The sequence below is a fragment of the Argiope bruennichi genome, chromosome X1 (genome assembly GCF_947563725.1).
Source record: "Argiope bruennichi chromosome X1, qqArgBrue1.1, whole genome shotgun sequence".
Taxonomy (NCBI): domain Eukaryota; kingdom Metazoa; phylum Arthropoda; class Arachnida; order Araneae; family Araneidae; genus Argiope; species Argiope bruennichi.
In genome coordinates this window covers 58,446,621-58,474,227 of record NC_079162.1, presented here as the reverse complement: position 1 = coordinate 58,474,227, position 27,607 = coordinate 58,446,621, and the positions used below count along the sequence as shown (strand labels likewise).

Here is a 27,607-nt window from a genome sequence, read left to right as displayed (position 1 = left end):
CGTGTTCGAGAATCGCGAGTTTCAATACTATATATTTTGGCTGATACTGTATTTACTCCTCATTTTGAATCAATGTGAGGGCTATTTGAACTTGTTGACACTTTGACCTTGCCGGCTGCTCTTGTTTGAACGAATTTAACTTTTGAAGTCTCGCTTAAGCGTGAAATATTTTCATCGTTGAATGCGGTAATGATTTGAGTCCAGCCCAAGGCATAACAATGTCGGAAATAACATGACCTATTTCTTGTTTGATATTTATTCTTTTTTAGAAATGCACCAGATACATAAATAAGAAAATTGCTATATATATATATATATATATATATTTAAGTTTGAGAATATTAGAAAAAATTAGTGCTAACTTAAAAATAATTTTTGACTACCTCTGTTTTAATAACGATGCATAAATTTAGTTTTCGGCCTAGTTTAAATTCGAAGTATAGTAGACTCCGGATTATCCGCGGGCGGGTTATCCGCGCCTGCCGCACTATGTTTTTTTTTTTTTTTTTTTTTTTGCTTCCAAGCAAAGAGAAAATGCTTCCAAAGCAAGAAGCAAACACAAATGACTGATTTCTTCAAAAAGGTGTAGTTTTTCAGCTATGCCTTTGTAATTACATAATACATTACAGTATTAAAACAGTACATATGTATTAATTTTTCTGTGTATACTTGATGCCTCTCATAAGTACAAAGCACTTTTCTGTTTAGATTTACAAAATGCATTTTAGGTTAGTTTTGAGTGATATACTAAAATATTAAGCTTTAGTTAAGCATTTCCTGCTGTTTATTTTACTTTTTATTGTACATAAAACGATTTTTCAGAGTTGGAATGACTGTTTTCTCTTTTGCTATGCCCCTTTTTAGCTTTTTTCGGATTATCCGCGATTTCTGTTATCCGCGGAGGCCGCGCCACCCAATTCCGCGGATAATCGGGAGTGTACTGTATAAGTTTCAGTTCAAGCTCAATATGAACCCATTACAATCAGATCTGATTTGTAAATTTTCCAAGTGATTGCTAGCTTATAATTGTCATTTTTGAGCCTATCATTTTATCAGAAAAGCTCTGAACAAAGTCTACCTCTGTTTTAATAAAGATGCATAAATTTGCTTTTCGACCTAGTTTAAATTCGAAGTATAAGTTGCAGTCCAAGCCCAATATGAACCAATGACAGTCAGCCTTGATCTGTAAATTTTCTAACTAATTGCTTGCTTATAATTGAGATTTTTGAGCCTATCATTTTATCAGAACAGCTCTGAGAAAGTATGCTTCATTTTAATTCTTCACCGATAATAATCAAAAATAATTCAGAAAGTCATCGAAGCAATTCATCTCAGCCTTTTTAAATTTCGTACTTCTAATTAAGAATAAAAAATATATTCATAAATACTGTCATGACATCAAAAAGATGTCATGTCAACATCAAAAAGAAATCTTCCAATAAAGAATTCTAATTAACAAGAGGTCATTTTTACCCCTCTGAGAAAACTTTTCGTTAATTTTCTTCAAGAAAATTATTGTCATTTTATGAGAATATATTAATTAATTTTTACTTACATTTATAAGACATATAATCGAAAATATTTTCATTTTCTTTTTCTTTTTTTAGTTTCGGAGGGATGTATATAGTATACCTATTTTTACCGAAGGGGCCATTTTGACCATTCGAATAAATATTGTTGAGAATACATACATTTATATTTAAATATGTAACGGCTTGATAGGGACGCACATAGATATAGGTATAAATATAGAAATAAGTCTGTGTTAGTGAAATGTGTGCATATAAAAAGCAAGTTGACAAAACCGTAAGTCAGTCAGATAGAAGCTATTATAGGTTGTTAGTAAGAAGACGTGCTAGTCAATATTTTGATAGAATATGATGGTAAAAGAACAGATGGTCTTGAAGACCTAGATAAGAAAATAAACCCCTTTTTTAGTAAATAAACACAGAGGAACTGCCTTTTCATCACACCACACCAATTTAATATATTGAAAATATAAAGTTTTTTTCTACTTTAACTTCATAATAGATAGGTCAATTTATATTTTTTCTAATTAAATATCGAAGGGGGTCATTTTGATCCCTTTGGTAGAAATAAGTATATGCCAATTCATGGTAAATCTAGTGTTAATACATGTTATTCAATTATATTCGTAAATAAAATTTTTACATCATAATAAATAAAATATTACATCAAAATAAACTAAAATATATTATAAAGAATATTAAACAGTCGATAATAATGCATTATAGCTAATATTACGAATTATTATTGATGACAATGAATGTGACGACTCAACCTGTTTCATTGTAACCAATTTCGATTCATTCCATTTATATTCATTAATTTCAAGAGCAAATCAGGTTCACATTGCGACCGTGATCATTATTTTTTTTATAATTTCACAAATATATAAATTACTTAAATAAAATTAATTTGCTGTACATAAAGTTGGTGTATTTGTGCACGAAATCATTCTTTTTAATCAAAAATTGCATCAGGTACCTTTTTATAATTCACTCATAATATTTCTGTCTTATGAAGTATCTAAAAACTGATCTCTTTCTTGATTTGAAAGATTACCTAACACAGTATCATAGAATATAACAGGTGTTTTTTCTGCCATAGGCGCCAATTTAAAAGAGGGAACATCAAAATTTGAAATATCTATTTATCTGAATAACAAATATTAAAACAGACGGTTAAAAATGATTCAGTTTACATTTATTTGAAATTTCTGTATAAAAATTGTGTCACCAAAAATTATTATACCAGTAGTGGTATATGGGCCACTGATTGGGAACATGCGATCTAAAACATTTCACGCAAATCAATCAAATAATTATTTTTAGACAATTTCTTTTGTTTTACTCCTTTACTTATTTTGTTTTTTCATTTATCTGTTTTGTCCTGTCAAGAAAACTGTATATATATATATATATATATATATATCAGCTGAATTTAATACCAACTTACTTATATAACGAAGAAAAGAAAAATTTAATGAAATTTTCATGCAAATAAAGTTATAGATCAATCAAGTATATTCATAGAAGCATGGTCCATGACGTGGCGTCATCTATTGGTAATAAAGTGTACTAAAATTGGCATTTCAATTGGTGTATGAGATTTTAAAGCCTTTAAAAAGTAAAATCAAATATTTATCGAAAATTCTCATGATTTGACTAACTTGATATTATAAAATGATAATCAAATAAAAGTGTTTAGTGTCAGCTTAAAAAAAAATTCAATAAAAGCAATTTCTTAAAAAATAAGAAAGTGAGCCTCATGAAATTCCAAAAAGCTATCAAAGTAGAAAATTGAATAATTCACTGAAATAAGGAATTCTTTGAAGTGAATTACGTCTATCTAATGACAAAGTGTATCCTTTTAAAATCTAAACGCCACATGATTAAATTAATGATAAAATCAAACGGGAGTAACTCTCAAGAAATTTATTAAAAATATTTAACATTGTGTAAAAAATATAAAATAAAATCCAAATTTTTTGTTTTGTTTTTTATACGCTTATTAAAAAGACGAAAAATTACTTAGACCAGCATTCTATCGAGATACAAACTCTTACACTTTATTGAAAAAAAAAAAAGAATTAAAACATCAACTAAAATTATTAAAAAGACGAACAATTACTTAGACCAGCGTTATATCGAGATACAAACTCTTACACTTTACTGAAGAAAAAAAAAAGAATTAAAAAATCAACTAAAATTTTTTTAAATAGGAATTTCTTACTTCCATATTGGAAAACAAAAATCCGAAATTAGATATTCATATTCATATCAAAATTATAATTGATTTTTTTAAAAATCAAACAAATCAACTATAAGTTTATTTTTCTTCTTTTGGAAAAAGAAATTCACTAATATAATCTTAGAATATGGATTACATTTTAAGATGACATTTTCTTCATATTTCATCACTAATTACATACATGTAACATGATACATGCAACAGAAAAACAATTAAGGCACAGCTTGAATGATTTCATTTAAATTCGAAAATAACAACTTGAATTATATTTTTTGATAATGAACACATCATTTTTATTCTTATTTTATATTTTGAACTTTTAAATTGATCTCTGGGCTCTACTGAATATTTTTTTTTCTCCCATAAAAGAAAAAATAATCGAAGATCTTTCAATACTGTCACACAAGTTTCGAATCTGATTATCTATTCTTATTATCATATTGCTTTACTACTATGCCTCCTGGGCGACTATTCCGTACAAATCTTTTGAAGAAGAGCAATATGGAATTATTAATAGTAAATAAACTAATCGATGGTCTATTAATACTCTTACTTAATTTCTCCTAAATTCAAATTTTAATATCTAAGCTTATAATCATTTTTTTTAAATTCTTATGTCTTCTGAGTGACTATCTTGAATTGGATGCAATCCCATAATGCTCCTTTTCTAAAAAGAGCATCATGGGATTGTTAAGACTACTTTTAACATTGTGGTAAAACACGTCATCCATTACTTTGGGAATGCGTGTACTTCAAAGATCACAAGTTAACCATCGTTCTATGTTGTAAAATTTTGTGCCAGTGTTTCGAGTCATTGCAATACATATAAGTCAGTTATATTGCATGATTAATGTCAGATATCAATGCTTTGTTACTATGGTAGTCAATGAAATGGTCAAGAATTATTCCATGGATATGAAAGTGGTAAGTTATTTATATTCTGTACATGTTTAGTTAAGCTGGAGGATAAATACTGTTAAAGGAACCATTTCCATTTATTGAAAATTATGATAATTCATTTCAGTTAAAAATTTCTTTAAATTTTTTTTCTCAACATTTAAATAAGTTAAAAGTATCATCTATATTTAATTGAATGCTGTCGTGTCGTCTTGTCATTCAGATTTTTGTCGTATGCTTCAGGGCGGGTCGATATAGTCGTTTAGTGATAGCTAATTAAATGAAATTACCTAAAGGTCAGTACCGTTCATTCAGCAAGAGGTTAGAAAGGACTTTAAATAAGTTTTTAAAAAGGGCTGTTTTCTAAAACGAAGTCGAGAAAATTCTTGTATTTTTGAAAGTAATAAACGATTTATTTTTTTTTGTTAGAAAAACCATTGTAGAAAAACTGACACATTTTGCAGAGGAAATATAAGATTAGTTTTTGGATTTTAAGGTTCAATATATAAAGTATAAAGGAATTTGTAATTCAAATTTAAATTGCAAGTAAGGTATTTTATTGGTATTCTCATCCCAGAATGCATACATATATTCTTTCTCAGAAAAAGAACATTTTTCATTAATTTCTTAATTGTCGTGCCTTTGCACCATAGGGAATCAAATTATCACCCCTCAAATTTGAGATATAATTAAAGCATTCAAAGATGCTATAAATCTATATAAAAATTCCATGTAATGCAAAAACTCCAATTTTTTCGTGTATTTAATCGAATCACTGGAATAGCACATGACTGAAACGGAAGGTGTCATTAGATTATATAATAAAAACTCAAAGTTTAAGGGGAGTTGTCGTAGATTCTTCTTGAATCTCGGCTACTATTGGTTTTCTGTCCTGTAACAAGTAAAGAAAATGTACTGTCTTGCATTTTATAAAGTTGCGAACTCAAGCAATGAACTTACCAAAATATAGCTTTCAAAATTGCCTTTCAAAATCATAGCTGACATTTTGAAAATTTAACCATGTTTTGAAATCTTTCTTAAAACTTCAGGAATTTGGAAGATTTCCTTAGCAAAAGCAATTACTTGTAAAGAAAATTATAATTATTTGTATTGAGCAATGAATGAGTTTATTGATTTCAGTTTTTTCATGTTAAACAGGCTTTTCTCAAATTGTGCTTTAACCCTAATGTTATGCTAGATTGAAAAACTTGTTCATATTTATTGTAATCCGCAGTCTTGGGGTTTCGTGTTTTCACCTGATAATTTCGATCATTGCATTCAGTTTGAATAACTATTTGCTTCTTTATAACAATTTAATATTTACATAATTTGCATCTAAATAGCGAATGAAGAAATTCCTCTTGATGGCTCTAACACTTGGATGTTAGCTTGATGGCTCTAACACTTGGAAGTTCAACTATTTGGATGCGATGCATGAAAAATGTTTCTCGAGCAGTTATATCTAATTTTATGGCATAATCTGAAATATAATGAAGTGAAATGCCGATTGGCATGTTTACCATTTGCAGCTCTATAAGTTGGAATAAGCTCTAAGTTAATCGAATTTCATCTCTAATACTTCAGAAATGTGAGAATTCTGCATTTTGTATAAACTTTAATGTACTTCGAGTAAACTTTAATGTACTTCAAAATGAGTACATATTTACGAAAGATTGAACAGATTGAGTACTCACTTATCCAATAATTGCGGGAAATCCACGAAAAGAACAATTCGCAAAGATTTCCATTAGAATGTCAATATTAAAATGAAGAACTGTGCAAAACAAACGATTCAAAAAGATCGAGCAGATGTTTTTTAGTTTCTATTCTGAAAGAAAAGATTAAACAGACGATTTTAAATAGAATAAAGTAATTCGATAATTGCAAAACGATAAATATTATTTGTTCATTGTTCTCTTTAAAAATAATACCTAATGTTTTATTAGCAGTAATACTTGGAATTGTAAAGTGTAATTTAAATTCTTTAATGGATACATTTGTCGATTATTTCTAATTTTCATTTCTTGCAAAACTTCTTTAGTAGATATACAACTCAACAAGCGAGAAAAACTGTAAACAAATCAGTATTAGGGTTACTAGGAAAATTATTCCCCTTGTTTTTTTGGGGTTACCATATTGGCGATAAACTCGGGTCTTGTTAAATTGGGATTCAACCATTTTTCTTAAAATTATAAAAATATATAAAACATGTGATTTTCCAGCTTCAGCTCACTTAACGCAATTTTGGTTTCTTTTCAGCGTCCAAGAGTTTCCCTTTAGTTTAGTTTTCGGCCAGAGCTATGCTAGTCCTGCAATGAATGCAATATTCTTCCTGTAATGAAGTCATTCGAACATCAAGCTTACACTGAATTGGCTTAATGGATGTCTGATATAGTGCTGGGTTCATTTCTTCATGACGCAGGCAACTTTCTTCATGGTTATATCTTCAGTTGAATTTTGACTACGTTAAGCAAGTCCGTATAAATTTGGAATCATTGCGGTTGCGAACTCGGATTCTTTGGAATATCAAGGAGACTTTTACAGTATTTTGAATACATTCGAAAAAATTTACTTAACGTTTAAATTGGTATTACTTAGTCAATTGCCAATATTGAAGAGAATGATCAAATTATCTGACATAAACTATTCGTTAAATGGTAATAAATTTAACTGCAACCGAAAGTTCGCTCGGCATTTGTCAGTAGATTCGTAACAAAATTGAGTCAGGATTTTCCGAAATGAAATTACTAATTTTATTTGGCCATTTTTTCTAGTAAATTTCACCCGCCAGTTTTCGTTGCTAATTTATAAGACTAAGTTTATTAATGATATCATCTTATACATTCAAATATTTTTCATCCAAAAAGTTAATGAATGAGTTTCCACTTTGGATAATTTGATATATCGTAATTTCATTTAATTTAATAGTTTTAAATATAGTTTTACAGTATGTTATAAAAAGTAAATCTTAATTACTTCTTAGTCATAAATTTAATTTATACAAGATGTTCATTAAATATCTTGGATACGACTTTTCTTAATTTCACTTTCAGGCGGCACCACGAGGATTGAATGAAAATGTATACATATTGAACGATTAACTGATGATTAGGATCTGAAGAGTTTTAACCCACGATCACGTTAATGTGCAAAACTCAAACTCGCATATGAGGGAAGCGAATAAAAATAGATATGCATAACTTCAGTTAAATAAGTATGTGTAAAAATTGCATTCCAATGAGATTTTTCTGCTTCTGCAGGAAGATACGAGGTTTGGAGGGCTGGTGAAAAGGTTCCAATAGCTGATGAATAATAAAGGTTAAAATTAAGCATTTCAAGAAAAGGTTCAAATGTTTCCTGAAGAGGATCCACAATGTATGTTCTGCGTGATAAATCTATCGTTGAACAAACGTCTTTCCTATAGTGGGGCGGGAAGAACTGGATAGGAGATTCACTTAGCTGTTGTAACCATTTTAGCATTATTGCAAATTAGAGTACATATCAAGTCCTAGTGCTGCTTAAAAGGGGTTAAAGTAACTAAGCTAATTTGATGCATTTTTTATTACTTGTCACTATTTAATTTTTGGGGTGTATGAAACCCTAAACTATATTTATATTAAAAATCTAAATTTCAGTGTGGATGTCGATTCCATGAAAATATTGGTAAAGAGAGAACTTCAGTCGTTCAAAGTAATGTTTATAAGCACATAAAAGCTGATGTCAGATGGACATATTGGGCTTGACAAACAGGTCCATGTATGGCATGCGAGATATTGTCATGTCACAATACGGTCATAGCTTATGGAAAAACAAAGGAACTAGATCGAGATATTTCTTACTTTTACCTAATTAAGATTTCTGGAATGCGATTACGAGATGTTTCAGTCCAGTTTCAAAGATTCCTAGAAAAATATTTCATAAAACTTGTATTTGGGGTTGCAAATTGGTAATAAACACTTTCATTTTCAAATTGTGTCAAGAATTGAATAAGATTAGTCTCTAGTAAAGATTTCAAATTTTTCAAGCATCTGTTGTCAGTGGGCAGATAAATATGCAAAATAAATGGAAGCAATTCTAGGAACTGCTTTAACGATGTTACTGAATGTTAAATATATTCAATCTGGAATTTTATGGGAAATTTTCTACAAGTAAAATCAACACTTGTTTTCTTTAAAGCTTTTTGTGATGGGAGAACAAGAGAATTATCGATATTTAAACATTTCTTTTGTGAATCGTGTGTTTTTGTACGTGAAATGCAAACTTTCGAATATTTTTGCCAGCCATATAAATCGAATGGTAAGTCATGGATCCACTGATATTTCATGTATATTTGGGAAACAATGTCTATTACGAGCTGACAAATTTTTTCTACTTGTTAAATTCAGTTTGAAAAAAATTCTAAATTTATGTGCATCTGAAATCCGTTATGGCTCACTTCATCGAATGTTTTCTAAAAAGGCAAGATCTATAGTTGTGAATTGGTATTTCTGGATGGCATAACACCGAAAAATTGTAAACAGTTTTTTCAGGTTGAAAAAATTAAGTTCACTCGAAATAGTGAAATCTCAAACGCTAAGGCAATTAAATAGGTTTCACATCTTGGTCTCTTCACCATTTTAAGATTTAAATTTAAATTTCCTGATAAGTTAATCTCAATATAATCGTCGGATTCCGTGCGTTTTTACACATTTAGTGGTAGAAGAGATAGATTCCAACTAAGTTCACCGTTTCTGATCCTTAATATATATTAATCTTAATGTGTTCACAAATGTTCCAAATACACATAATGAAATATAAATCTTGATAAAGTAATGAACATAGCTGAAATTTTATAGCCATGTTAGTACATGTAATTTCAGAATGTGTGGAGGAAAAATCATGTCGCGCAACAATGTTTGATGGGATGTGTTGCAGTATGTGGACAATGTATAGCGGAATGTGGTGGGTTGTGGGGGCAATGCGTCGAGGAGGTAGGAATTTCTGGGACGAATGTGTATGGTGGAGTGTGGAATATGTTTGGGGGTTGTGTGTGGGCAATGAGTGGAGTGTGGAATATGTTTGGGGGTTGTGTGTGGGCAATGAGTGGAGTGTGGAATATGTTTGGGGGTTGTGTGTGGGCAATGAGTGGAGTGTGGAATATGTTTGGGGGTTGTGTGTGGGCAATGAGTGGAGTGTGGAATATGTTTGGGGGTTGTGTGTGGGCAATGAGTGGAGTGTGGAATATGTTTGGGGGTTGTGTGTGGGCAATGAGTGGAGTGTGGAATATGTTTGGGGGTTGTGTGTGGGCAATGAGTGGAGTGTGGAATATGTTTGGGGGTTGTGTGTGGGCAATGAGTGGAGTGTGGAATATGTTTGGGGGTTGTGTGTGGGCAATGAGTGGAGTGTGGAATATGTTTGGGGGTTGTGTGTGGGCAATGAGTGGAGTGTGGAATATGTTTGGGGGTTGTGTGTGGGCAATGAGTGGAGTGTGGAATATGTTTGGGGGTTGTGTGTGGGCAATGAGTGGAGTGTGGAATATGTTTGGGGGTTGTGTGTGGGCAATGAGTGGAGTGTGGAATATGTTTGGGGGTTGTGTGTGGGCAATGAGTGGAGTGTGGAATATGTTTGGGGGTTGTGTGTGGGCAATGAGTGGAGTGTGGAATATGTTTGGGGGTTGTGTGTGGGCAATGAGTGGAGGAGTGTGGAATATGTTTGGGGGTTGTGTGTGGGCAATGAGTGGAGGAGTGTGGAATGGTTGCTACGTCACGCACTGACTACCTACTTCCAATTAGTTTAGATAGTAATGCTGGGCATTGTATGGTGTCGAGTGAATATTGGCTGACTAAATACAGAACATTTTATTTTTTATTATACTATTATCAGCATTGTATATCATGTCAACTTTCATTCCCTGCATGTCATTTTCATTCCTTCAAGTTTATGAATACTTGGCAGTTAAAATTATCAAATCTTCAATTACTTGCATGTTCCCCAATCTTATTATTTACAACTACACAATTAACCGAAAATTAAGGCATTAATACAAAAAGGATTCATTTTATAGACGAAAAAACATTCAGGTACAAGTCTTCTCTATTGTAATAATGTGCTCTTAATCAATTTAGTTGATTTTCAGAAAGAAATAATATGCTCAAACTTCGGTATATTTTTCCTAATATTCCTGAGGGAAAATATCTTTATTACCGATTAATAGTTTAATATCTTGGTAGTAAGTTTGAAAGTATCTAGATAAAAATATAATCATCAATGGTTCCGACATGTTAAATTCAAATCTTAAAATGCTGAAAAGTCATGATGTCAACCCTATTCAAATATCTTAATGTTTGAGATTTTTCGGTTTCGAGCGGAAACCAAAATCTTTAAAATTGGAAGAACCATTTCGGGGGTTTCGGTTTCATGCTCTCCGAAAACTGCCAATTTGGAGCGTTAAATCTCGCCCTTTTTAGATAACACCCGTAGATAACGTGAAATGCATCTTAGAATCGAATCTCCCTTAGTTAATCTATATTCATCATTCTTGATTTCGGGAGAGCAAGTTGATATAAAAGTTGGTTTTAATTAAATCTTTTTGAAAAAATGTGTCAACTTGAAGTAGCAAGACATTCATTTCAGAATATACATGAACTATTATCGAATCCATGGCCTACTATTAAACTTCTATGACTGGTAAAAATGAAGATTCGAAAGTTTGAGTTTTACATGCTACTTAATCAAAGGTTCACAAAAGAAACTGTCTTTCAAATACTGACAATTCTCATTTTCCATCAAAGTTTCAAAGAAAGCATATATTGAATGTTTTCATATGCAGAAAAATTCGTATAAAATGTCCATTTGGATATATTTAACATTTAGTAACGTTGCTAAGGCAGAAAAATCGTCTTTATTATACTTGCACATTTATCCGCTCCACTGACCAATGACGCTTGAAAAATTGCATTGAATTCCTTCCCAGAGACTCCAATCAGTTCTTTATACAATCTGAAAGTTAGAAAAATAAAATATCGCTAATTTGCAATCTAGCAAGTTTTACGAACTAACTTCAGAAATCTTTGAAACTGTTCTGAAACATCTCCAGAGATCTTAATTCGACATTTAAAGCAGGAAATATCCCGTTCTCTTTGTTTTCCATGAACTATTCCTTATTCTCGCATGACGATATTTCACTCGCTTGCATGATCCTGTTTATCATGTACAATATGTCCACAGAATATCAGATGAGCTCTGGAGGCATGAATTTGCTTATGAACATGAGTTGCTTGAAGTTCCTTTTTTACTATCTTTTCATGAAATCGAATTTCATACTTGAAGTTCAGTTCTTTTATAAAATATATATAGCTTGGGCTTTTAATATCTCAATATTAAAATGCGAAAGTAATGAATAAATACATTAACTTAACCTATTATCGCTTCTCAAATTAAATATGGAATGAAGTTTAACTGCCAATCAAAATAATTAAGCAGAAGCTGATAAAGATCAGGAGGAAATTATTTTAAATAGCATTAATATATAATAAAAATTAGATGAAAGAGTACTGACTGAAAAGAGAAGTCTTTAGGTGACAGAGTAATTGCTAGGAGTATAAATCTAAATTTATTGAGGTTATGAATAGGCTATGAAAACGATTACAATTGGTGTCGTATGTTCGAAAGCACCATCTTAAAAATTTCATTTTGGGAAAATCTTCTGAAGTGATTTGTTTATAAATCTTAAGACAAACACTTTAATCTCAAATGTAAGCTTTCTGTTGGTCAAATTTATTGGAATTCTGCTAATGTTTTGTCAGAAGTGGATCATTCTCTTCATTACTGATAGTCAACTAAGTATATCATTTTAGATGCTATTCGAAATTTCTTAATGTACTAAGATTGTATTTCCTTACTAATTCAAAATACTACAAAAGTCAATTTCAGATATTCTACAGAACAGAGTTTTGATCGAGGATTCCAGATTATATGGTCTGTCTTGTCGTAGTCAAATCTTACTGTGGGAAGACTAGTAAGATTCCATCTGTATAACGTAAATGAAACGAGATGTGCTGCTGCAGTGTTTTAATTGAATGCTTGAGCTCCTGGTAGAGTATTAAGAAATTGCTGTCTTTGATCGAATTTAGGATTTCCATTGTCGAATAAAGAATGTAATTTTAATGCCATGAAAGGAATGAAATGATTTTAAGAATTTAAATTCTGAAGGACCATCTTGCATATGAGGACCTTTTGAATCCTTTTCTATTAATCAGGACTACACGAGAGGAAATCGGAATAACTGATGTAAACATTATACTAGAATATTTTAACCTTGGATTCATTTTGTCAACTCCATAGACCTGCAGATATTGTTCGAAGGATTTTCATAGTCTTTTTTTAAAATGTTAGAAAACTAGTTCATTTTATTACCTATGTTCTGCAGCTTTCTTCATAAGGTGATCAAGGGAAACTTGATCATGCTTGTAGCAGATTCAACGTACTGCAAGTTTCAATTACTTTCGACAACTTCAGAATCCTGAAAATGGAGTCTTCCCATGTACTTCAACTGAGATTTCTACAATGGAATATTTCTTGTGCATGCCAAACATAAGTGCGAAAAGACATCAAAATCAAGCGAATTATTATCAGACAACAAAGTAACGAATATTGAGTCCATTTAATTTTAAACGGCACTTTGAAAGATGTTAAGCTTCAAAGATGTTCTTCTCCTTGAACACTTGATACATACTCTGAAAGAACAAGGTTTACAAGATATATATTTAGTAACAGAAAGTTAACGTCGAATTCCATCTGTTAATGTTCTGCTGGAAGCGCAATATCATAGGCAACGCTATTGACAGGTGATGTCATTTCATGTGAAGATTCAACGAATGTTTTTGAGATATTTGAGCAGAAAGATCGTCATACCCAACTTGCATAACTTGTTCTGAAATCTAATTTCAAGCAAGTTATTTCTTCAATTACTACAACGCCGAACTGTTTTTTGGCAATAAACCTTTTCAAAACCAATTCCAATTCTCACGAGTCCGACATATGTCCAACAACTCAAGATGGCTACGGAAGTCCTTTTGACATCTTGTTGAAAGCCAGCACTCATAGATGCAATTTACTATTTATCGTCACTTGCCTATAGAAATGGATGGCTGATAGTCTGAACTTCCTCCACCTTGGCTGCTCTTGCTGCAAAGTTTTCTCAGAAATGGCTTTGCTTCACAAATTTAGTAAGTTATCAGTCCCATTTTGATTACGATTCTTCTATATTGCTTCATCTTTTAAAATGAATCAATCAACTGAATTATTTAAACGAAATTCTATTTCAATTTATATAATTTATATCCAGTATTCAGAAGTATAAAGACTTTTTCTTTTTAAAAATGGTATGCAATAAATTTCTGATTTCTAGCAACTTAAAATATTGTCTGTCTTTTTCAGATATGGCGATCTATCCATTTTTCAAGTGGAAGGAATGATTTGTATTGCTTCTTCACGAACTTCTTTGGCATTCTCGACCGATACAAAACTAATGGATGAAAAAGAACTCTCAGAGCTTGAACAGTTTTCTGGTATTTTGTCAAGTTTAATATGCAACTTTAAACTGTTTTATTGCAAACAAAACAAGGCAAACGCATCGGCAGGATGGAGATCGTCATATCCCGTGTCATCTACAATCACTTCATTGAAATGTAAGCTACATTTCTTTGAAAGTATGCTGTCCGTATTTCAAAGACCAAGGACATTGAATATTTTTAAAATTTGAACTAATATTTTTTACAGAATTGCATGAATTCTCAGGCTTGTGTTTAATATATTTGTCTTTGACATTGTGACTAATATTTAATTTTAAAATAAGTTAAAACATTGCTCTAATCTGGTTTCTTACAACACACGATTTAAAACGATGAAAATTTTTTGAGACATCTCTCCTTCAAGTGCTGATAGTTTTTATAGAATTTCTTAGCTATTTTTTTTCAGTTCTAAGAACTTGCGTTGAAGAGCATTCCTAGATTTGTTAAGCTTTCTCAAAGTCTCAAATCGATTGATTTAAAAGATCTAAAATTATAAATCGAGATTTTCCATTTGCCAGATAGGTTCTGAACGCCCTAATTTTCAATGACTTCCATTAAGATTTCAAAATTGTTTCAATATAATAAAAATTAGTTCAGATTATTTGACGCTTATAAATTAAAATTAAATATATGCGGAGGCGATGTAGAAACAAACTCAATTTTATATTAAATGGAAGGTAAAATACATACGACTTATTGATTTTAATTGAAAATTATTCGTTATGGATATTTAATGACGTCTTTCTACAAACAATTCAGCCAGCTTTTATCCCCAGCTGAATTATTTAATATATAAAAATAAATTTAATAAAAATTGCTCTTGATGTTATGCTTTTATAAGTGTATTAAAGATGAATTGTAATTGCTAATTTTAATCTTAATTCATTATTAAAAACATTATGGGCTTTTGAAATCTTTTGATCTTATGTACCACATTCAATGCACCGCTTATGTGGAATCAAAATTTAATTAATGATTAACTGACGATTAAGCTCTAATATATTAAAATAGAGCACTGATATCTAGAATACAAAAATGTACAAAATGTCATCTATATTGCACGCCAAGAAGTGCGTACAAAATTGATTATAAAATTCCATCGTTACGAATAAAGTTGTTAAACATATTCTTAATAAAAATGTAATTATCATTTGTTGCGGCACAAATATAGATTAACCTGGAATTTATTTTGCATGCTACTCATAAAATGTTAATTTTGTAGAAATCTGATAAATTTTTTGGAAGATAATTGTTTCAGAAATTTGTAATTTTTTTTTTAAAAACCTATTCTATTGTATCGTATTGTATTTTACTTATGAACTTGCGTACCTCAAGTTGTTATAGAATGTCTAGCAAGTGTTTTTTTTCAGACATTCTGAAATTATTTACTAGTTCCTGTTATATCTTCAAATATATTGCCCTATACTGCATGAATTTATTTTTCAATAAGTTTTATAATGCCAAAACTTCATATAAATTAATTTTTCTTGTATATTAAGTAATTTCAAATTTAATTTCTAATAAAGATTTCTTAAATACCGAGTTTTTAGGTTAAAAAATGGTAAATTTCTAGCTTATTACAAAATTTACTACATTTTTATAAGCAATTGCTGAAATTATAAAATTAATTGAACATTCTAAATACGAACCATTGCAATGTTAGATTAACGCTGAACTGGAGTATTGTAATTTAACTCTTAACATTTTACGAAATATTTTTGATTTATCTGTAAATAATGGGTTTTGTCAACTTATTGCATCCATTTGCCGAATTATTTAAAATTTAATTGATAAACTTAAATTCCTATTAAACTATATCTAAAATATTGCATTGGAAATATTTTAGCTGTTCACGAATTGTACCGAAAAATAGTTTTTAATTTAAATCGTTACGATTAAACCCCTTTTCATAGTTTCCCCTATCGGACGACGACTGATGGCTCGGCCGGCCAGCTTATCAGGAATCTTCCGAGTTTCGAAAACACCTTGATCATCATGCCTGATCACCATGGTGATCAATGTGTTCCATTATGAAACGCGATGTACACGCGCCGTAAAGAGAAATTTGACAAATTTAATTGATGTATTAGTTTTTCGATTAATAAAATATTTTTATGGGAAAATCGAATGGATGCGATAAAGACAAACTTTATAAACTACGAATAGCAATTAAATACTAAATTTTTTTTCAAAGTTCATAGATTTTTTACAAAAACTGTTAAATCTCGGTTCGTACAGATATAAAAATTAATACTTTATAAATGCGAGTAAATATTAGTCTTAACTCATGTTTTCAAAGTAATTCATAAGATTTGCTTTTGATTTGATTCTTTAACAATACATTCCTGCTTAGCATTTATTGTTTCATATTGAATTTTTAACTTGTACTGAAATGGCGTCATATATGCATCGAATTATATAATGTATATTTTTGATTTTAATTCTATTTTAGTGTATGCCTTTAAAACAAATCGGTTGGACACTCTTATGTTTTTTCTGTTATATGAATGAGAAATTTTGCTTTAAATATTTCTTATCTAGTTTAAATAAATATTCTGTTGACATGTTAGTAACGTGTCATTTCTGATGTTTGTATGTATTATCTTTAATTATATAATGTTGTAATCCATATTTGGATTTTTGTATAGCAAATAAAGTTCTGAGATTTTGTTTTCAATAATGTATTTAGCTATATTTTTTAATTTGTAAGCCAAAATTTGAAGTTGAATTCTTTAAATTTAAAACTGAACTTTTTTTGGATTAAAATTTTTAATTTCAGCCTAGAGGCATGCATTTGAGGGTTTAAATATCTCGCTTTTCTTAAAATTCTCGATTTAGAGACGAGTCAAACATGTACCTTACTTGAATAAGTCGTTATAGAACCTCCTTTAATTCCAGTTTTGTGATTCCTTTCAGTGCATATAACTCCAAATATCAAGCTCGAAAAAGTGAATAAAGATGTTCTGTTTCAATTTATACAGAATTTCTCCTTTTGAAAGTTTATTTTTCCCGGAAATAAATACGCTGTAAATTCTTCGAATTTCAACTTGATATACTTCTTTCTGTAATTTTAGTTGGCGAATTCGGCGCAGAAATGCATTTGGTTGAAGCTGATTAAAAGGGACGCTCATAATTCACTTGACAAAGACCTATTTTTTCTTAATTGGTAAGTCGAAAATATTTTAATCGGTTAAAAATGATGAAAGGCGCAGATAATTTACAAAATATCATTTATCATTAGATGCCGTTTCATCATTGCCTAGATTAATTCATAAGTTTTAAAGATTGTTTATATGACGCAAAACGTCATTTCGGTGTTGATTGGAATTTCCCGAGAGCAAAGATCATTTTTGAGATGTATGTGTATTGCACCAATGTTACGTCTTCGGAATTATTCCCATTTGATGAATGAATAAGACAAATTACTAGGTGCTAATTTAAAAGCTGGTGATGAGATTTTTTTATTTTTAAAAAAGCAATGGATTCCAGTGAAAATCTTCAAACTTGCTTTATTTTCAAAAATATAAAAAAAAACAATCGATGAATTTAATTCGATTTATGTTGTATTTATTATTCAATCTATGCCCTCGACGACAATTGAGTTCTTAAAATTAAACATTTACTTTTATGCACGTAAATCGCATAAAATGTATGAATTTGTATTTAAGATGCATAACGAAGGTATTTTTCTGACTATTCAATACTTTGCAGTAATATACTAGAAGTACCTTCAAACTATCTATGAAATTTGCATTAATAGTATTCAATTTGTATAATCGAAATCGTTCATTAAAATTTTGTTTACACTCTCATTTGCGATTTTATGTCGGTCCATTTAAGGATTTACGGAGCTTTGCTATATTTAGATTTTCAATTCGACATGTTAATAACTGTTAAACCATTATAATCTTACTCTAATTTTAAAACATTCTAAAACTAGTCATGGACTAGGTTCAGCAAGAATTATTTACTTAGACCGAACTTAATAGTAAATTATTCAGTCTTTCCAAGTGCTTTGAGATTCCCATCTATATCGGGGATTCGTTTAAAAAGTCAAACTATATAGAAAGGGGTTAAATGTCGGTCTTGTGAATAAAGTAAAACTAGCCAATGCATAAATAACTAAATATATTGCTTCTTTTGTATTATCAGCATTTCATAACTATTAACGATATTTTGCAGTCGCCTTATGTCAAAGCGAAAATTTTCAATAATTTGCATTTAAAATTAATACTTATGATGCAGAAGTTATGAACAACTTTTAAAAATAGAAAATTTTCATGTATGAAATTCATAAATTTACTCGCATTTCCCTTCAAAAATAGATGCAATGTCAATTTTGAATGAAATATTTTTCCTTGTCAATCTCCATTTTCTTTCCAGTCTCTGCTTTCAAAACTATTTCCATTATTTTTAGAAATACTTACGTATCATTTTGAAACAATACAAGGGATTTTCTGGAACAAATCTTACTTTTGATTCTTCGTCAGATGATGAGGAAAGCACCTGAGTTAGCACTCCTTTCCAGACTACCGCATAACGAAAGTGGGACGATGTTTGGTTAAGCGATGTTAGATTTAACGCACATTAGACCCGCTCGTGCAATCGTTTTTCTATGAAACTGATTTTTAAACCTGAAACTTTTGGTCCTGAATTCGAAAGTTTGCCGTCACATCTCGATCCTTCTTTTTTATAAAATTAAATGCTTTGTATCTTGACTCAGGATTACTGGTGATCAATCATGCATATAAAAGATTTTAAGGGCCGGTGAATTTTAAACAAATGTTTAGATTAAAAAATTAAAAAATCCCTAGAAAATTAATGTTAAAAAAATGTTCTTTTAATGTTAACATTAAAAACTCCGATACAAATACTCAAACTATAGGATCAGTCTAGCTAAATTTTACTATTTTTTTTGGAAAATATCTTTAAATTTGAATTTTTTAAATTCTCGCGATACTTTGATAAATTCTCTTCAAAATGAGTCGCAATTAAATGTCTTGCCATTAATTTCTTGTAATATTTACTAAAAATCTGCTTATAAAGAAATTAGACTCGGGATTCCCATTGCTTAAGAACCTTTATACGTTTTAGACGAAAATGGCTACAATAATCAATCTTTAAAAGAGGGGAGATGAAATACTGCCATCTTAATTCTACCTTTTAAAGCCGGAAATCACTAGGAATGAGAAAAAAATTCTTCATCCCAAGTGTATAATATCCTGTTTTATTAAGACTACAATGCTTAAGAGGCCTTCAAAACATTTAGCTTATAAACTCTTCCACTGTTATTAATAAATTCTGGTGGTTTCTTTCGAAACCACTTTCGCAAAACTTTTATCTTGGTCTGTTGATCATTTATTGGTAGTGGAGGCATTTCTTTTTATCGAAAGAAGGCAGCAGATGGCAGCACGAGTTACTTTTTTACCTCTGATTGATATATACACTTATTAACATCGTTTTTATGAAAACTATTGTCTGCTCCTTTGAAAAGAAAGCGGTTACTAATACATTAAAATATTTCGAAAGGCGTTTCGTTTTGTAATTGATGAGTAATGCATTAGTTCCAGAAATATAGGTTTAGAAATTTATTTCGTATTTTGTAGAAACTGAAGTCGCTTTACAGCCATTTATTGGTAGTTATTGATTTTATTACTGATTTAAAAACCCTTCGTCTTGCAATCTAAGAATCTAAAGGCTTTTTTTATGAGCCATTCTCTCAATTTGCTGCAGATAAGCGTAGTGTTAATGTGTATTAAAACTAATAGATGACGTTTTTAGTCAACTATTTGAGAATGCAGTCTACCGAGGTGTCTATTACGATCACTAGATGGCAGTGTATTCTCTGCCCGCATGTAGGAAACAGCATTGTCTTGCTAACAGGTGTTTCAAACGGTGTTTACATTTACATATTTAAACATTAAAAAAAATGTTTTCATAAAAGCGCGTTTATTTCTTTATAAACAAATGGGTATTTTTATATGAAACATGCATTTTTACGGCGTTCATGCAAAATTGCGTGTTGAATTTCCAGATGTCTCGGATGAGAATACCGTTTTGATTGCTTCGATCAAGAATTTAACACGAAGAGCGAGAATTTCAGAATATTGAATTGAGGCATAATTTTGAAAAGAAAATGTGTTTTTATCATAGCTAAATTAAATCGAATATATGTAGTGCGGACCTCATTAAAGTATATGCATATTATTTTTGTCATAATCCCTTATTAGTCTTAATTTATTTTCCTCAAAGTATTACTTTCTTCGTTCTTATTATGTATCCCTAATGATTATCACTATTTTAGAACACCTATTTCGTACTACAGTATAATTCTGATTATCCAGAGTAATTGGAACTATCGCCAAGCCGAATAATTGGGCAAATGAAGGGGAAAAAGTTTTGTCAGAGAATAAACTGTTTATAACATTAATTTGGCGATTACAAAAACAACAATGCAATATTTGAAGCCAAAACTAAAAATCGCAATACTCTGCTTTTATTTCTGAGTTATCTTTAATTAAATAGTCCTTACTTTACGTATTTAATGATAATAAGTGAGCACTTTTTTTTCAAGCACTTAATTCTCTCAAAGATAACCCTGATATATAATATAAATGTTTTACATTTTTTTTTTTAATTTAAACATGGGAATTAGTGAATTGTACAGTTTGTTATTTGGCTGCTGTATTCAAAATGCAGCGTACTATTCATTACTAAAATGTATTGAAATTATTATTAAAAAATCATTAAAAAAACCATATTTATTCTCGCATATTTTATTGAAATTACTTTCTATAAATTAAATACGTATATTTTGAAAAAAAATTTAAATATAAATCTCTTCGGTTTTTTTTAAGTTTAAGAATAATACAGCTCATTTTCAGACCAGATTTTCTTAAAAATTTTTTAGATGCACTGAATTTTTATTGACTCCGTCAGCTTCGAATACAAATTCCTACAATAGATATATCTATTGTATACAAATACAATACAAATACAAATTCCTCTGTAATAGATATATTTTATTTAAAAATAAAAACTACATGCTTGAAATGGGCGACGGTTTTTACAAACAACGTAGAATAAATTCAAGAGAAAACGACTGTTTTTTTTTAGCGGGTTTAATCTGACTTGATTTGTTGTGGTTAGCTGTAATTTTATTTTTTAGATATTAATTGATCATTTTATATTCTGAATTTTTTCCCCTCTATTTATGTAGCATGTTTTCATACTACAGAATACAAGCATAAGCGAATAAAATAAATTGGGAAATATTTTGCAGTGCTATAGAAAAATGAAAAGCTTTCTTTTTGACTCTATAATGCGCTAGATGCACTTCTCATTCGGACAAAGACCACGCGTTTGAAATCGCTGACATTTCTTGTAAACATCCCGGAGCTTAATTCATGAGGCAGCAGCTGACCTTTTTTCTAATGGATTTGGCAATGCCTAGAGCTCTTTTCTGAAACTCATCCTTTTACCTATCTCGTTAGTTGCAGAAAGGAATTTCTTTCAGCGGAAAAAAAAATTTTTTTTTTTTTTTCGAGATGTCAAACTTTTAAGTCGGTTTTTCTATCGGTAATAAATAAATAAATAAAATAATGTTATAAAATAGAATAATAGCAACAAAAACCGGAATCTCAGCTTGTTTAACGACTCCATTTTAGTTCAGAAAATTTTGTATCGATTCTAAAAGTGTGAAATAAAGTAAGCTAACGTTGTAATTAATGATATTAATTACAACGTTAAAAATTAATTACAACTTATTAAATTTTAAGTACATATTCACCAAATTGCGACAGAATATCTTGAATTATGATTATTTACTTAGTTTCCTTCATTAAAAATACAAAATAGGAGATGCTTTGGAAGTTTTTACGACTTCAATGTTTTCCGAGACAACATTACTTGGGGTCATCAATTTAAGAACACACCGCATAAAAAACTGCTGCCTAATGTATGAATTATAAATACATTTAATACTTGGAGGAAATGAATGACTATTTAAAAAACATAATTTTATAGAATGTCAGAATGAATTTTAAATACTCATGCATCTAATATGACATATTACATTCAAAAGAATTCAGCAAAAAATGCGACTTGTTTTCAGTACCAATGAATTGAAATGTTAAATTTTAATAAAATCATATATTTTAGAATAAAAGGAAAACGAATTCGAAGTGTAATGAATAGTAAGAAGTCACGTTAAAATTAAAGTTGCACAGAAGCATGCTTTTAATGCGACTTGGTTATATTGTTAAATATTAAGTTAAATTAATGTAATAAAATTGTTAAATATAGTTATATTGTTAAATTAATGTAATAAAATTGTTAAATATAGTTATATTGTTAAATTAATGTAATAAAATTGTTAAATATAATTATATTTTTAAATATTAAGTTAAATTATCCATATAATTGCCCATATACATTGTTAAATTATCCATATAAATTAAATATGAAGGGAAAAAACGCTGGTTAATTAGAAAAAGAAATTTTAGAGATTTTTAAAAAAATTCTAAATACATATTTTGTTTATTTATTGTTTTTTATTTATTTTTTTAAACAGTTAGAGTTTTTAATTAAATTTTTATTATAATATAGCTTCTATCTACTTCTCGAAATGGGGAGACACAGTTTTTCAAGTTTCTAACTAAATGCTCCTTTTCCAATGGCTATCGAATTAAATTAAGTTTAAATAATAATATTTTCAAAAAATAATTGCAATTTAAATAAAAATCCAGTAAAAAGTATTTTTAAAAACACTTTTTTATTAATCTTTTAAGAAACAGATTTTTTATTTTAATTATTTTTTGCTTTTTAATCTTTAATTTATAATTCATCATCATAAACACAATGGAATCTTGAAATCAATTTTCTCTCACATTCACTATCAGATAATGCCTTCTATATAGAATCGGAATTTAATTAAATTGATAATTATGCTTTGAAAAAATTTAAGCTGCCATCGAGAGAGCAAGAATTTATAAAATTTGAAGATTCTACCACTTGAAGAAGTAAGTGAAAATCGATTGCAAAATGTAATCTTTACAAACTTAATTAAGTAATGTAAATGTACATATAAAAAGAAATCAGTACTCCAAATAAGAAGAGCGAAGAATAAGTTCTAATTGCAACTCAGAAGCGAGGCCCACAACGTTTAGATCTCAATGACAGTAATTATCTCGAAAAAGAAGCTAAATGTAGTGAAAATTGCTAGAAAAAAATTCAAATAGCACAAGATAACACACAGAGCCTTTGAAAACAGCGAGAGTAAAGGTTTGATCAGGTTCAAACAAGTAGTTGATAATGAAGAACTAGATTCACATTTCTTGCTCAGAAATGGATGAATTGGTCATTAAAGTAACATCTCTCTTTTCCGGTTGACGGATCGAAATGGCAAATAAGTGATTCTGTGGATTCTATCCATGATTATTGAAAATTCGAATTAACGAAGTGAAAATTTTCGGATTTGTGATTTAATACTAAAATAAAAGATATTTAAAGGAAGATATCGGAAAAGAACTATTATTATTTGAATATAGATACAATCTCAGTTTTAAAAAAATAGCTGTTTTTAATTGAATCTGTAATGTTCCGATGAGTAATCTGTGAGAAATTACAATAACATAGTTTCGCTTACTCTTTAAAATATATTGATGCAGATTTTCTTTGTCTGGAATTCAAAATTTTGGCATTTAGATAAAACTAACAATGCAGCTTCATGTATATCTGTTCTTTTGTTTTAGCTTTAGTTAAAAAAAAATTACCATCTTTTGAAGTCACGAGGCAGTTTTTTTAAACTACTGCCATCAATCTGAACCATGGTCAGATGACGAAAACAACAACTCTTTCACCAAACTTCTGCACGATGGATCTCAAACACTCAAATCTGTTGTTAGGTAGTTATAACCCCCTATTCATTGGTAAATTATGAAATATTAAAATATATTTTTTTCTCAAATTCATTACTAGATGGCGTACCTTGTCAAAATTTAATTTAATTAATTGATTAGTTAATTATTAAGTTCTCATGCAAGTTGAGAAAAACAAGTGTATTAAATCAGTTTCTGTACAGTTCTTTGCTAAAGGGTTTTTTTTTTTTTTTTTTTTTTTTTTTTTTTGTAATCAGTTTGTAATTGAAAAAATGTAATGCAACATAAATATATCATTCCAGACTTATTACAAAATATTTTATATGATTAGAATAAGTAACTTTTTCTTATGTAATATATTTAATGTGCATATCCGCTCCATATAAAAATATTGTCTCCCAATAATACTGTTAGTTGCAAGGCTTGGCGAACGAAGCAGTTTATACAAATTCAGCATTGCTGATTGGCGCTATCGTTTTGCTCGTTTGTATTTAACTTTCCTCGGTGAAATATAATTTAGTATAAGGCTAAATTTGTAACCCCTTGCAAGTAGATTGTAAATACTGCATCGTATCACCATTACTATGATTTTAATAATGTTAATTACTATGATTAAACATGTTTTACAAAATGGACCCGCATTGCTTTTTCGTGCATTCATATATAATACAAAGCACAAAAATGGTCTCATCACAAATCAAATTAAAATTAAAGTTATTCAGAAAAATTATTTTAATAAAGTTTAAATAAATAATTTAATAGTATATTTCATTTAAATAGATAGGTTTTAATTAATTATAATTTTTTACAACTTTTAATAAGGGCATTTCTAAACAATGCTGTATAATAAAGTTTACATTGGTTAAAAAATTTCTCCTAAATGATTTCGCTACTTTAAGAAGTATGAAATGGGATTTCAATAAATAAAAATTAAATACCTCCTTCTTTTCTTCAGTTCCGTTTCAAAATTCGTGACAGTGTAAACAATAACATCGTCTGCACCAAGTTCATGACACATTGGGAGGCCAGTCGTCGGGACAGCTGTTGTAATGTCTCCGCCCCAAGCTTTCAACAATTGCATTGTAAAAAGACCAACAGGAGAATTTCCTGTAAGTAGAAGTATCCTAAAAAAAGAAAAGATTTTTGTATGTTTAATTTTCAAAGTTTTAAATTCTGGCATTGTCTTTAAAATTGTTTTATTTCGGGAAGAAAGTTTATTTCGAGGGAAAATCTTGTTCATAAAAGATGTTTTATTTATATATTAGTTTAAAATATTAGTGTCTCAAGAATATTTTGTTAAACATGATTCACAGGACAGAGTAATGTAAGAATTTAAATATGTAAATCTATGTAAGAATTTAAAGTTTGTAATTCATCAGAGTATTTATTGACCCAAGTTACATAAAATATAACTATTTACTTCATTTAAATCACTTTAATAACAATGCATGTATATTACTAAACGTTTACAAATTAGCTGTTGGTTCCTAATTAGAGAAAATATCCTGTATATATTAAACTGTGTTTGCCTTAAATAAAACTGATTCATTAATTAATAATATAGATATTGTAAAAGACCATAGAAAACTTTTTTTTACATTTATATTTTACGAAATATCATATTTATTTCTTTTCATACAAACAAGAGCTAAAAATGCACTTTTCTATGTTTAATTTGTAGTAATAGTTAACTTATTTTTTTAATTTGAGCTTTTGTCAAGGTGATGGCAATACGTTGATAAAAGCTAACTTTTTCCCATGCACACATATCATGCTAGTACAAGTTAAATTTTATTTTTATTTTTTGAGAAATAAATTGTTGAAAAATATAGTTAAAATATTTAAAAAAAATTCATTAAAAATACAAACTTAATTAATAGGTTTACACATTGGTATCAATAAAAAAATAATTTTTTGAGCTTTAACTTGATGTAAAAATCATTTATGTGCGATAAGATTTCCAGAAATTATCGCGAAAAAAAACCCGCTGAAATCTCGCATAATTTTTATTAATTAAAATTATAATTTTAAAAAATCAAAAAATCGCTCCCATGTGCAGTTTCTCGACTTCCAAGGTATACATGTGCCAAATTTGGTATCTGTCGGTCAAACATTCTGGTCTGTACAAAGCCAACACACAAACACTCATATTTATTCTAAGTATAGATTTATTGTTTGTAACTAAAATCGAAATCAACATAACATAAACCTTGAAACAACATATTTCCCTTTACACACATTTCAAAGAATCAGCAAATTAAACTTGTTTCAGAAGGGTAAATTTCGGAATGAAAATTTGATCAGATTGAAAAATTATTTTGTGAACAGAAAACAAATCATATTAAATATCTCAAATCATAAAATCGAGCAGAAAATTAAAAAAAAAATTATCTAAGTAAAAGGTAAGAAAACTGAATCTAATTAGACTAAGTGGGAAAATAAGATGGAATATCTTTATTTAAATACTGTTTGATATACCAGCGTTGCTTGGGACTAAAATAATTTCATTCTAATATTTTTAAATAAAAACTACTTTTGTATAAAATATTATAATGTACAAAATCTTTTAATCATCTGAAACGTTTTTAAATTAAAATCAGAATATCATTTGAACCAAATGATTTTTGAAAACCATTGATAGGTAATTTTCTCCAAAAATCGTCTGCATCTATTTAAATGTTTATTAATTTTTTTAAAAAATCAGAAAGAAAGAAAAAGAAATTGAAGAAAAACAGCACGGAAATTATTATGATTATCATTAGGAAAATAAAAATTTGAATTTAAAAACGATATACATATTTCTTGTATAATAATTTGCACCAAAGTTACTACGAAAAAATCATAAATTTCCGTTTATTTTCTAATTAACTGAATATTTAATTAACTTATGAGCTCTGATAAGTACACCGTATTCTATCATTTGTAATAAGCGGATAAATTTCCGTTAAATATGGCCTATTTATTTAGAAGGGGATGTGGAACATACATAGCTATAAAGACTACTTTATTTAAATAAACATATTAGAAGTGTACATTTCTGCTTACTATGTTCCTTGAAATTAACTCCTTCAGTCAACGGATAGGTTAATTTTCCATTTTAGTTTTCAGTATTGTCTCCATTAACAAATTCAGACCAATCAATAAAGAAATATTTAACAAATTTGTTTTAAAAATAAACCATTTATAAATATTAAATTTAAAGAATCATCTAAAGATAATACAAAAGATTTACAAAATCATTTAAGGATAATAAAATATTAAATTAAATAACAATTACTGATCTATTCATTCAGAAATTATTTAATTTAATATTTTTCATTTACTCATTTCTATTTCTAAAACTTCAATAATAAATTTAATGAAAAAATTGAAAGCACACTTTAGTGAAAAGAATTTATTTTAATTATTTTCTATTGTTAGCTGTCTTTAATTCATAATTAATTGTTGCTACTATTGTGAGAGTTTGACATCGATTACTTTGATCAAACTTAAAAGAAAGTGGTGTTA

At 29.1% G+C, this 27,607-nt stretch overlaps 1 protein-coding gene across 2 annotated transcripts in view; it reads right to left on the bottom strand.

The window, feature by feature from the left end:
- LOC129958274 (reticulon-4-interacting protein 1 homolog, mitochondrial-like) overlaps positions 1-27,607 on the bottom strand; it is a 111,007-nt gene that overhangs the window by 4,815 nt on the left and 78,585 nt on the right. For both annotated transcript variants that reach the window (XM_056070609.1, XM_056070608.1), the window contains one exon: positions 25,039-25,224. In XM_056070609.1, the coding sequence (XP_055926584.1) occupies positions 25,039-25,224 (186 nt within the window). The remainder of the gene's footprint in view (positions 1-25,038; positions 25,225-27,607) is intronic.